Consider the following 12,782-nt stretch of genomic DNA (forward strand, 5'->3'; position numbering starts at 1 on the left):
CCAGGAATGGAACTTGTACGTAACCCGGAGACTGCCTGTATACGTAGTAAGGGTGTGTACTCTTGGCACACCACCCTCATTGATGGACCAGGGCAAATTATATTTGCACTCAGGAGTGTGAAGCTGTCAACTGTCCCCTTTAGCACCATTCCATAGCCACCAACTGGACCGTCTTACACATTGCCTAATGGACGCTAGTGGCTCGGGGAGCTTCCATAGCTTGGATATTATCTGGCCTCATTATCTTTGCCTTGTCCAGTGCTCTTAACTGGAGAGAATCCAGCTGGCTTTTGTTATTGTTGGAAATCCCATGACAGGGCTGGGCCGCATCCATTCAGCACTTCTGGCTGAGCACAGTTCAAAGTAAATTTTTTATCAAATAACGTACAGTTTTTGTCACCATATACTACCATGCAATTAATTTTCTTGCAGGCATACACAGTGGAACAAAAATGAGATAGAATCAATATAAATACACATTAAAGAAAGACTGGCAAACAACCAGTGTGTAAATGAAGACATCATCCTCATTATGTGTGGGCTATCATGGTCTCATGACCTCTTCTTCTTGGCATGTTTTTCTGCAGAAGTGGTTTGCCGTTGCTGCCTTCTGGACAATGTCTTTACAGGATGGGTGACTTCCAGTCATTATCAATATTCTTCAGACATCGTCTGTCTGGCATCAGTGGTCGCATAACCAGGGCTTGTAGTATGCACCAGCTGCTCATATGACCATCCACCCCCTGCTTCCATGGCTCCCCGTGACCCTGGTTCAGAGGAGTGGGGGGTGCTAAGCAGGTACTACACCTTGTCCAAGGGTGACCTGAAGGCCAGTGGAAGGAAGGAGTGCTTTACACCTCTTTCGGCAGAGATGTAACTCCATTCTGCCACTCAAAAAGAAGACAAACTGTGCAAATACAAAAATAAAACAAAGTAGATAAATAATACTGAGAACATGATTTGTAGAGTCCCTGAAAATTAGTCCATAGGTTGCGGAATCAGTTTAGTATTGAGGTGAATGAATTTAACCAGTGTTTCAGCAGCCAGATGGTTGAAGGGTAGAAACTGTTCCTGAACCTGGTGGTCTGGGACCTAAGGTCCTGTGCCTCCAATTGAATTCAAATTTAATTGTCAATCAACCACCTCACACAGCACAAATAGTATCATAACTATGCGATAAGAGTCCAAAATCTGCAGCATCAAACCCTCGGGGAGGGGCAGTGGGGGAGGTGGTTGCACCAACTGCATCCTGGACGCTGTGCCACCTTCCCCCCATTGGAGCACACCAGCCCCATCACCACCCCGATGGCGGCAGCAAGAAGAGAGCATGCCTAGGTGGTTGGGTCCTTGATGTGGATATACTCAAGCTTTCTGTTCAGCACTTTCATGCTGAGCCCTGCCAAAATTTTGGATGAAGATCATCTTGGATTCGTCTTCACCTGCTGAGTGTTTAATTATCAGCCATCATTCACAGTGAGATATGCAAAGCTTTGAACTCTTAAGTGGGATTACTTACCTCTGCATGCTGTTTTTGCTAGTTTGCATATTCACTCAGTAGCCACTTTATTAGGTACTCCTGTGCACCTTGTTCATGCAAATATCTAATCAGCCAATCATGTGGCAGAAGCTCAATGCATAAAAGCCTGCTGACATGGTCAGGAGGTTTAATTGTTGTTCAGACATCAGAATGGGAAAGAAATGTGATTTAAGTGACTTGACCATGGAATGATTGTTGGTGCCAGACTGAGTGCTTTGAGTATCTCAGAAACTTCTGGTCTCCTGTATTTTCACACCCAACACAGTTTACAGAGAATGGTGCGAAAAGCTAAAAACATTCAGTCGGTAGCAGTTCTGTGGGCAATGAGAAAGGTCGGAGGAGAATGGCCAAACAGGTTCAAGCTAACAGGAAGATAACGGGTACTCAAATAACCACGTGTTACAATGGTGGTGTGCAGAAGAGCATCTCGGAAGGCACAGCACATCAAAGTTTGAGCAGAAGATTGCAAATATACACTCAATGGCCACCTTATAAACTGCTGAAGGAGGCTCGTTCTGCGCTAGATCTTTATTGAATTGGCATCTAATTTGTGGGTACAGCTTATGCCTTTCCCAGTTTGCCTTGTGCATTCATTGAACCAGGATTGAACAGCTTGATAGATAGTAAGTGTATACTGAATGAAATATCAATTCGGGGTTGCGAATAGTGATGGTAATCATTTCTGTTGATGGCCCATTTCCTTATGGATGCCAAAATTTCAGCTGACTAATCTGACAGAGAATTTTCTAAAGTGAAGACCAGGCATTGCATACAAAAAATCTGTATGTCATTACTTCTGCCATTGCAGTCAATACACACGTAATTGCAGTGGCATTGTGTACAGATAAAATGGTGAGATGTGTGTGATCAGATTTATCCTTTGGTTGTCTTATTGCTTACCACAGCCTCTGTCTGGCAGTGGTGGACATAAAGACTTGCCAAATTTGGTCAGTGGTGGTGTTCCCAAAACATGGCATGATGCACAGGGAAGTGCATACTTATGGTAGATGATAAGTGAGGCGAGTTTCTGACTACATATCTTCAGGGGGTCAGGATTAAATGCTGCAAGTTTCTAATTTTGTTGCTTGCTTGTGTACCCTGGTGTGTCAGTTCTGCCAATGGAAGACTGCACGTAGAAATTGTGACTCAGTTGTCTGGTACGTTGTTCAAGCTATGTATGTATATTGCTTGATGTCTGAGATCCCTCACCCAATTAGCGCACAAATCCCTCAGAACTTGGGAGCAGGTCACTGCGAGATTTACTGGAACAGCTGTTTGTTTCAATTCAAGTTTCATTATTGTTCAACTGTATATGAATACTCATGAACACAGCCAAATCAGATAGTGTTACTCCAGGGTCAGGTGCAAAACATAGTACCAACAGTCACACGCAGCACAAAGCACACACAAGATAGAAGCATAAATAATATCACAGTCACTCAATACAAGTAAAAAAAGTTAGCACAATCGATCCATAGTCCCCACAACAGATCCTGTCTCCTCCAGCCTGAATGCCACACCACCCCCCACTTCAGGCAACGCCATGACTAGAGTCCCAGTCCTCAGGAATACAAGACACAAGCCCATATAGAATATCAGTAAAAATGCAACCACGTGAAATATACTTGTGTATAGTCAGAAACCCCCCCCCCCCCCCCCCCGTTTTAAGGTGATTCCAGAGCTGTCATCAACTGAGTTGTTGGTCCACATCTCCAGGTTATTCATCTGGAAATTTAACACAACAAACATTTTTATGTATGAAATCCTATTTACTATATTTCTTAACGGAGTTTTTCACACCTTTACGTTCAAGAACTGTTACTGTTACTACCCCTCAACCATCAGGCTCTTGAATAAAACTACACTCATAGTTCCTGACCAACAGAAGTCAGCAGGTAAGGATGGGACAGGTCACCTCGGATATTTGAATCACCAACACTGGCGCCCCCCAGGGGTGTGTCCTCTCTCCACTGCTGTTCTCCCTCTACACCAATGACTGCACCTCCTCCAACCCCTATGTGAAGCTTTTGAACTTTGCAGACGACACTACCGTCATCGGACTCATCCAGAATAGTGATGAGTCTGCATATCGACAGCAGGTGGACCAACTGGCGCTCTGGTGCAGTCGGAACAATCTGGAGCTGAACACGCTCAAGACAAAGGAGATGATAGTGGATTTCAGGAGACATCCCCCCGCAATGTCTCCCCTCACAGTCCTCAGCAGCCCTGTGTCCACCGTGGAGGACTTCAGGTTCCTGGGAACCACCATCTCTCAGGATCTGAAGTGGGAGCAGAACATCAGCTCCATCCTGAAGAAGGCCCAGCAGCGGATGTATTTCCTGCAGCTCTTGAGGAAATACGGTCTGCCTCAGGAATTGCTGCTGCAGTTCTACACTGCAGTCATTGAGTCTGTCCTGTGCACCTCCATCATTGTGTGGTTTGGAGCCGCCACCAAGCAGGATAGAACCAGACTACAGCGCACAGTGAGGACTGCCGAGCGCATCATTGGAGCCTCCCTGCCCTCTATTGTGGACCTGTACTCTTCCAGGTTGAAGAAGAGGGCGGGGAACATCATAAAGGACTCCTCCCATCCTGCGCACGGACTGTTTGATCTGCTTCCGTCTGGTAGGCGCTTCAGATCCCTCCAGACTAAGACTAATAGGCATTGGAGAAGTTTTTTCCCTACTGTGGTCACTTTGCTGAACAGTTAACTGCCGGTTAACTGTCGGCTAACTATTACTTGGATTGCACTACCTGTATGTATAATCTATATTTTCATTTATATTTATCATTATTATTGTTATGAGCAGAGAGACAACATCTGCCGGAAGTAAATTCCTTGTATGTGCATAGGTACTTGGCGATTAAAGTCTGATTCTGATTCTGATATGCCCTATCATTGAGATGTTCCCACAACCAATTATCTCACTTTCAAGGACTCTTTATTTCACTATCTCAGGTTCTTGTTGTTTATTGCTATTTATTTGTATTTACATTTGCAGTTTCTTGTCTTCTGAACTCATTAATCCTGTTCTATTACTTAGATTACTATTCTATAGATATGCTGAGTGTGTCCACAGGAAAATGAATCTCGGGGTTGTAAATGGCGACATGTACTTTGATAATAAAATTTACTTTGAAATGGAAAAACTTGTGACTTTTGTTTTACTTTTGGCATTAATTATTATTGGCCACCTCACTCTCTGGCATATCCTTTGCAGTTTCCAAAAAAATCTGAGATTTCCAAGGTTTTTCTCTTTGTCAGCATCTGCTGGGTTGATTATGCAGATAGAACATAGAGCAGTACAGCACAGGAACAGGCCATTCGGCCCACAATATTGTGCCAAACCAGCTTAAAAAGCTAATCAAAAACACCCAAACACTAATCACTTCTACCCACACCATGTCCATATCCCTCCATCTTCCTCACATCCATGAGCCTATCCAAACATCTTTATAGTAAGCCTCTACCACCATACCTGGCAGATTGCCTGCCTTAATACCTAATGAGATCTTCTCGTGGTCCTCCCTAGCATAATCTTCAGCATTTTGAAAGACAAGCTTGCTACTTAATGATGGCTTCTCTTCCACCCACTGTACATTTCTGAGCTGAGCTTTGGCTTATCAGAAGGGGAAACATGGCAGTGATCCAATGAAGTATGGGTCCAATCCAATAGTGTAGGCTCTACAAATAAGTCTACTGTTGAGGGTTGTTGACTCTGGTTAGAAGGAAGGGGGGGAGAGGAAGAGAGAATTCTTTCTTCGTGTGTTCTGTATTTGAATAGAGATTTGTCTTTTGTGCCAATTAGCTTGCTTTGGAAAAAATTAGAATCAGTGGTAAAATTATATGCAACAGATATAACGCTATTCCACGTGGGCAGCAAAAGAGATGGTTTTACTGTGGAAACTATACATACTTCTGTAAAAGATGCACTTTCATGTTCATGTGTCCTTCATCTATTACTACAGCTGCAAAACTATATTCCAAATGATAATGTGGGCTTTATTGAACTGATTTGCCAGAATTACTGTTTTCAGATAAGATAAAGCAGCGTGAGCAAAGCTGGCTAAATTACCAAATTTACACATTCCTCCAATCATCCAATGTCTACATCCTTATGCACGTGTGCTCAAAATAGAATGCAATTATTTTCCACCTGCTTATTGCTGCTCATTGCATGAGTGGCGATAATTGGGTAATATCTCTGGAGAGTGTGTGGCCTAAAGTGATTATGATGAAGTTGTGTAATAATCATGGCTATTTCTGGGAGGAATCAGCCTGCTTTTATAAAATTTGTTGTGGTTCACAGTTTCTTCATGGTTTCCTGTGTAAAAGGCTGGCAGCTTAAAGTCCTGTGCAAGTCTGACACCACAGTTAGCACAATGCTCTACAGTGCAGGCAGCCCGGGTTCAATTCTCGCTGCTATTTGTAAGGAGTTTATATGTTCTCCCCGTGACTATGAGGGTTTCCTCCGGGTGGTCTGATTTCCTCCCACAGTCCAAAGACATACCGGTTGGTAGTTTAATTGGTTATTGTAAATTGTCCTGTGATTAAGCTAGGGTTAAATTGGGAGATTGCTGGGCAACGCAGTTTGTAAGGCTGGAAAGTTTTACTCTGTGCTGCATCTCAATTTTTTTTAAAACTCATTAGCTGCTGAGCATTTTGTATTTGTAATTATTTTGCAGCATATCCATGCATTAATTCCTATTGGATGTAGTATTTATGAGGATGTATTATGTCAAAGTAAATGGTTTCTTTAGACCGTGACCACATTCCAAATAGATCTGAGGTTGAAAAGTTGCTCCTTTTCCCCCCACCCAGTATAATGTACAACATGATTATTCTAAGTTGATAATTCCATTAATAGAAATGCTGATGTGTTTTTTTTTCTCTCTCCTTCATCCAGGGCCGCCATGTCAAAACAGGGCAGCTTGCAGCCATCAAAGTTATGGATGTTACAGAGGTATGGAAAGCCTTTGATTATTGTAGTTACTGCCTAGTATTAGGAATAGTATTTCTGAATGTTGAGCATGATGAGAACTTTCTACTTAAATTTCCATTAAAATATCAATACAACTTATTTAGAAAATATTTAAGTATGACATAGAAGCTTGGAAGTTATTAAAATAAAGAAATCCTGGGATTACTCCTCCAGTTTGGACTGGGTGTTGAACCTATAGCCTTCAAATCTGATAAACCAAACTAGGTAGACCCCAGGTTACTGTGGGAAGCGAGGGAGTAGATTGCTGAGTCTCTGACAATGGTCTTTGCATCAATAAAGACTGGAGAAGTACCAGAGGATTGGAAGGTTGCAAATGTTGTGTCTTTTTTCAAGAAAGGGAGTAGAGATAACCCAGGAAATTATAGACCATTGAGTCATACTTCAGCTGTTGATAAGATCCTGAGAGGCAGAATTTATGAGCATTTGGAGAGACATAATCTGATTAGGGATAGACAGCATGGCTTTGTCAATGGCAGGTCATGCCTTATGAGTCTGATTGAATTACTTGAGAACGTAACAAAGCACATTGAAGGTAAAGCAGTAGATGTAGTGTATATGGATTTTAGTAAGGCATTTGATAAGGTTCCTCATTCAAAGTTCACTCAGAAAGTAAGGAGGCATGGGATCTAAGGAGACCTTGCTTTGTGTATCCAATATTGTCTTGCCCACAGAAGACAAAGGATGGTTGTAGATGGTTCGTATTCTGCATGGAGGACAGTGACCAAGTGGTGTTCCACAGGGATCTGTTCTGGAACCCCTCCTCTTTGTGATTTTTATAAATGACCTCGTTGAGGAAGTGTGAGTATCATTTTGGTAGGTCAAATTGGAAGACAATATAATATTAATGGTAAGACTCTTGATAGTGTGGAGGATCAGAGAGGTCTTGGAGTCCGTGTCCATAGGACACTCAGCTGCTGTGCAGATTGACAGTATTGTTAAGAAGGCTTATGGTGTGATCGCCTTCATCAACTGTAGGATTGAGCTCAAGAGTTGTGAGGTAATGTTACAGCTACATAAGACATTAGACCTGTGTGGAGTACTGTGTTCAGTTCTGGTCACCTCATTACAGAAAGGATGTGAGAGAGTGCAGAGGAGATTTAAAGGTGGTTGTCTGGATTGGAGAGTATGACTTATGAGAATAGGTTGAGTGAACTTGGCCTTTTCTACTTGAAGCAATAGAGGGTGAGAGGTGACCTGATAGACGTGTATATGATGATGACAGGCATTGATCATACAGATAGCCAGAGGCTTTTCCCCGGGGCTGAAATGGCTAACAGAAGGGGGCATAGTTTTAAGGTACTTGGAAGTAAGTACAAGGGTGATGTCAGAGGTAAGTTTTTCCACACAGAGAGTGGTAGGTGTGTGGAATGCATTGCTAGTGATGGTGGTAAAGGTGGATACAACAGGCGCTTTTAAAAGACTCTTAGCTAGGTACATGGAGCTTAGAGAAATAGATAAGGAAATTCTAGGCAGTTTCTAGAGTAGGTTACATGGTCTGCACAACACTGTGGGCTAAAAGACCTGTAATATACTATAGATTACTATGTTCTTTGTTCTAAATAACAAAATTATGCCGTGCATATGTAGACTTAGAGTCACAGAAAAGTACAGCACAGTCCTTTGGTCCATCCAGTCCACACCAAATCCATTTAAATGGCCTACTCCCATCAATCTGCACTGGGGTCCCCCAGACCCCTACCTATCTAAACTTATCTTAAACATTAAAGTGGAGCTCGGATGCACCACCACTTGTGATGGCAGCTTGTTCTACACTCTCACCACCCTCTGAGTGAAGAGATTTCCCATCATGTTCCCCTTTCACCCTTAATCCATGACCTCTGGTTGTAGTCCCACACATGTCAGTGGAAAAAGCCAGACATTCTGACAGAAATAGACATTTTAAAATGAAATTAAAAATACAAATTACACCTGGAATTCTCTGGCAAGTGAACTTGACCCTTACTGTGGATTGACAGTTATGTTTGTTTTTTTTTTAAAAAAGATGGCAAACAGGATTCTAGTCTCTGATTAACACCCACAAAAATGTGCCTGCTTGCCATTTGCAAAGTACAGTATGAGCTCCTCAATGGGTAGAAATGACTGTTCACAGAGATTTTAATTGTTTTTTAAAAAAGCACTTGCTGTGAAAATTGGTGTGAAAATTTGCATCAGAACCAGAAATGCATCTGAAAAAAAAAATGGATTTGAGACTGAAAATAAATTCTTCACCCTCTGATTGCAGGGCTTCAGTTACCAGTATGCCAATTATAACATAACATTCTCAGGAAATTCCCCTGTAGCCTTTACTTGGCCATTTTTAAAATAAAAACTATTTTTTTGAATAGAGCCATTGATTTGTACTCAATAATTTGGTCTTTTATTTTCCTTTACTAAAAAAACCTGACCTTCATTAGCCTTGGTTTTCTGTGATCTGCATACCATCATGCTGAAGGAGTCAAAGCATTCTATGTGTAAATCTAAAGTGTTAACCTTTAAAATTCCTGTTTCCTCGATAGCCCACAGTCTGCTGCAGAGAGATCTTCTCCTTTAATCTATTTCATATACAGCATAGAAACAGCTCTTCTGCCCAGCCCATCCTCAACGTGTGCTATTTTGGTCACCTACCTTCTGGGAAGTTGTAAACAAAGTTGAAGAAGTACAGAGAAAATTTACCAGGATGTTGCTGGGTCATGAGCACCTGAGTTTTAAAGAAAGATTGAATAGATTAGGACTTTAATCCTTGGAGCTTAGAATATTGCAGGGAGAATTGATAGAGTTATACAAAATTGTGGGGGGTATAGATAGGGTAATGAAGATTTTTCCACTGAGGTTGGTAGGACTAAAACTAGAGGTCATAGGTTAAGAGTGAAAGATGGAAAGTTTAAGGGGTACAAGAGGGGAAGCGTTCTCATCAGAGGGACATGAGAGTGTGGAACGAGGTGCCAACACAAGTGATCCATGCAAGCTCGATTTCAACATACAAGTTTGATAGATACGTGGATGGTAGGGGTCTGGAAGGCCATGGTCCCAGTGCAGATCGATGGGAGTAGACAGTTTGAATGATTTGGCATGGACAAGATGGGCCGTAGAGGCTCTATGACTCATGAGAACCAACTTGGCTATCTAAGCTTGTCTCATTTGCCTCTGTATCACCTATGTCTCTCTAAACCAGGGGTTCCCAACCCTTTTTATGTCACGGACCCCTGTCATTAACAGAGGGGCCCATGGACCACAGTTTGGGAACTCTTGCTCTAAACCTTTCCTTTCCATGTACAGTACTGTGCAAAAGTCTTAGTCTTATAGCTAGTGTGCCTAAGACATTTGCACAGTATTATATTTGTCAACATGGAGCAGAGAGTGAGTTTGTAAATCTGGTGGGGGCAAGAGATGTTGGAAATGATGAGGGTGGATGGGTGTGGAACATGTAGCAGAGGAGGAGTGCCAGGGGTGGGGGATGGCATGGGTGCAGACACACCCAGCTCTGAGACACCAAGCAAGATCATTTGATGCCAAACAATTGGTTATTGATCATTACAGAATGCATCTCCTGTGCTTCCCTCTCCCCCCCCCACTCTCTCTGCCCTCTTCCCACTCTCAGTCCACAACAGAGATCCATGTCAGAATCAGGTTTATCATCACTCGCGTCATGAAATTTGTAATTTTTTGCAGCAGCAGTGCAATGCCATACATAAAATTACTACAGTACTGTGCAAAAATCTTAGGCACCCTATCTATACATTTATGCCTAAAACTTTTGCACAGTCCTGTTCTTGGCCAAGTGTTTATTAAGCATTGCATTTGTAGCTGCCTTTCCCATTTTCTCTGAAACTTATTCAACACACTGGCCACAAATGCATGGAAAACTTGCCCCTCGGATTCCCTTTAAATCTTTCTCTTCATCTTAAACCAATGCAGTAGTGTTGACATAGTAGTGGAAGTTTTAGCATAATGCTCTTCAGAGCCAGTGAGTGGGGTTCATTTCCTGCCCCGAACTGTATGGAGTTTGTACATTATCTCTATGCATGGTTTTCCTCCATGGCTTCAGTTTCCTCCCAAGTCCCAAAGACGTACAGTTTAGAAAGTCTGGGCATGCTACATTGGTGCCAAAATCAAGGTGACATTTGCAGTCTGCCCTCAGTAAGTAAAGCTAACCTGATTGTTCATCTGTCTCCTTCAGATTAACAATTCCCTACTGTGGAGTAAATGACTGTGACATTTCACCAATTTTATGATATATGAATCTTTAAGGTCACTCCTCAGCTCCAGGGTAAACAGTCGTAGGCTGCTGTTGAAATTCGTATTTGCTATGCACCATAACTCCTAATAGTGACCGGAGCTGGGTGCGATATTCCATTTTGTTGAGCAGAAATTAAGTAGAATGACCTGTAAACATTGAATTATGGATCAGAGGTAATGCACAAGCCCTGTTAACCCTCCTCATGGTGCATGCCCAAAATTGTACACAATTTTCAAATAATTCTAACAAGAGTTTTATATAACTAGCATAACTTCTTTCTGTTTCTAATGGCCAGAATCTGATGGCCACCTTAGTGATTTCTGTACATAGATCTTTGCTTTACTGCAGTTTTTAGGCTCCTCAATTCAGATTATATTTTAAACACGAGAAAATCCGCAGAGGCTGGAAATCCAAAGCAACACACACAAAATGCTGGAGCAACTCAGCAGGTCAGGCAGTCCTGAAGAAGGGTCTTAGCCCGAAATGTCGACAGTTTGCACTTTTCCAAATACACTGCCTGACCTGTTGAGTTCCTCCAGCATTTTTTCTTTTTCCATCTTTTTATTATCATAATTAATAACAACAAAATAAAATTGGTACATAGATAATGGGATTACAAACGTACATATTTCAACTAACTATAAAAGATTACAAGAACAATGATTACAGTATAAATAAGTATTCCCACATCGTAAATGATACAATATACAACAGACAAGGCAAACCTAGGTGTATCATAATATAAAATAAAAAGAAATAAGAAAAAGGAAAAAAGGAAAAAAAATCATTATGCAAAAAAAACTAATCTAAAAATCTAATAACTAATAGAAGAAAAAAGAGAAAAAAAGAAAGAAAAAAAAAGGGCTGTTTATAATATCTCACAAAAATACAAAATCATCAGTGTCGTCAACTCCGATCCTCTTGACATATATGAAATCAAAACTGGAAAATCAAATAGGCTTGGAACAGGGTCCTATTACATCATATGAAAATATTGAATAAATGGTCTCCATATCTTTTCAAATTTAGTAGATGTGTCAAATACACCACTTCTAATTTTTTCTAAATTTAAACATAACATAGTTTGTGAAAACCAATGAAATACAGTAGGAGGATTAATTACCTTCCAATTCAACAAAATAGATCTTCTAGCCATTAGTGTAAGAAATGCAATCATTCGACAAGCGGAAGAAGATAAATGAAGTGAGTCCATCATTGGTAAACCAAAAATTGCGGTAATAGGATGGGGTTGTAAATCAATGTTCAAATCAGAGATAATATCAAAAATATCTTTCCAATATTTTTTCAAAAGCGGACACGACCAGAACATATGAGTTAAAGACGCTATTTCAGATTGACATCTATCACAAATAGGATTTATATAGGAATAAAAATGAGCCAATTTATCCTTGGACATATGAGCCCTGTGTACAACCTTAAACTGTATTAATGAATGTTTAGCACATATAGATGATGTATTAACTAATTGAAGAATTTTATCCCAATTCTCAATAGGAATAATAAGGTTGAGCTCTCTTTCCCAATCATTTTTTGTCTTATAAAGGGGCTCTGAACGTATCTTCATAATTATATTATAAAGTTTTGATATAAGCCCTTTCTGAAAGGGGTTTAATTCAAACAAATTCTCCAAAATGCCTGAAGATACAAAGTTTGGAAAAGTAGGAAGTACAGTATTTTAAAAAATTCCTAATCTGTGAATATCTAAAAAAATGAAATCTAGGCAAATTATATTTATTAGATAACTGCTCAAAAGACATAAAACAATTATCCAAAAATGAATCAGAAAATCGCAGTAATCCTTTAGTCTTCCAAGCCAAATAAGCTTGGTCTATAATTGAAGGATGGAAAAAACAATTGGATACAATAGGAATATTTAAAACAAACTGAGTCAACCCAAAAAATTTCCGAAATTGAAACCATATACGTAAAGTATGTTTAACTATCGGGTTGTCAATTCGTTTCGGCAATTTAGAAAGAGCAAAAG

The 12,782-nt window shown here is 40.7% G+C and overlaps 1 protein-coding gene across 4 annotated transcripts in view; it reads left to right on the forward strand.

The window, feature by feature from the left end:
• The window catches only part of LOC140729228 (misshapen-like kinase 1), a 333,768-nt gene that overhangs the window by 166,182 nt on the left and 154,804 nt on the right, over positions 1 to 12,782 (forward strand). For all 4 annotated transcript variants that reach the window (XM_073048755.1, XM_073048756.1, XM_073048757.1 and 1 more), the window contains exon 3: positions 6,445 to 6,501. In XM_073048755.1, coding sequence (XP_072904856.1) covers positions 6,445 to 6,501 — 57 coding nt within the window. The remainder of the gene's footprint in view (positions 1 to 6,444; positions 6,502 to 12,782) is intronic.

Source organism: Hemitrygon akajei, chromosome 6 (genome assembly GCF_048418815.1).
Source record: "Hemitrygon akajei chromosome 6, sHemAka1.3, whole genome shotgun sequence".
Taxonomy (NCBI): Eukaryota; Metazoa; Chordata; class Chondrichthyes; order Myliobatiformes; family Dasyatidae; genus Hemitrygon; species Hemitrygon akajei.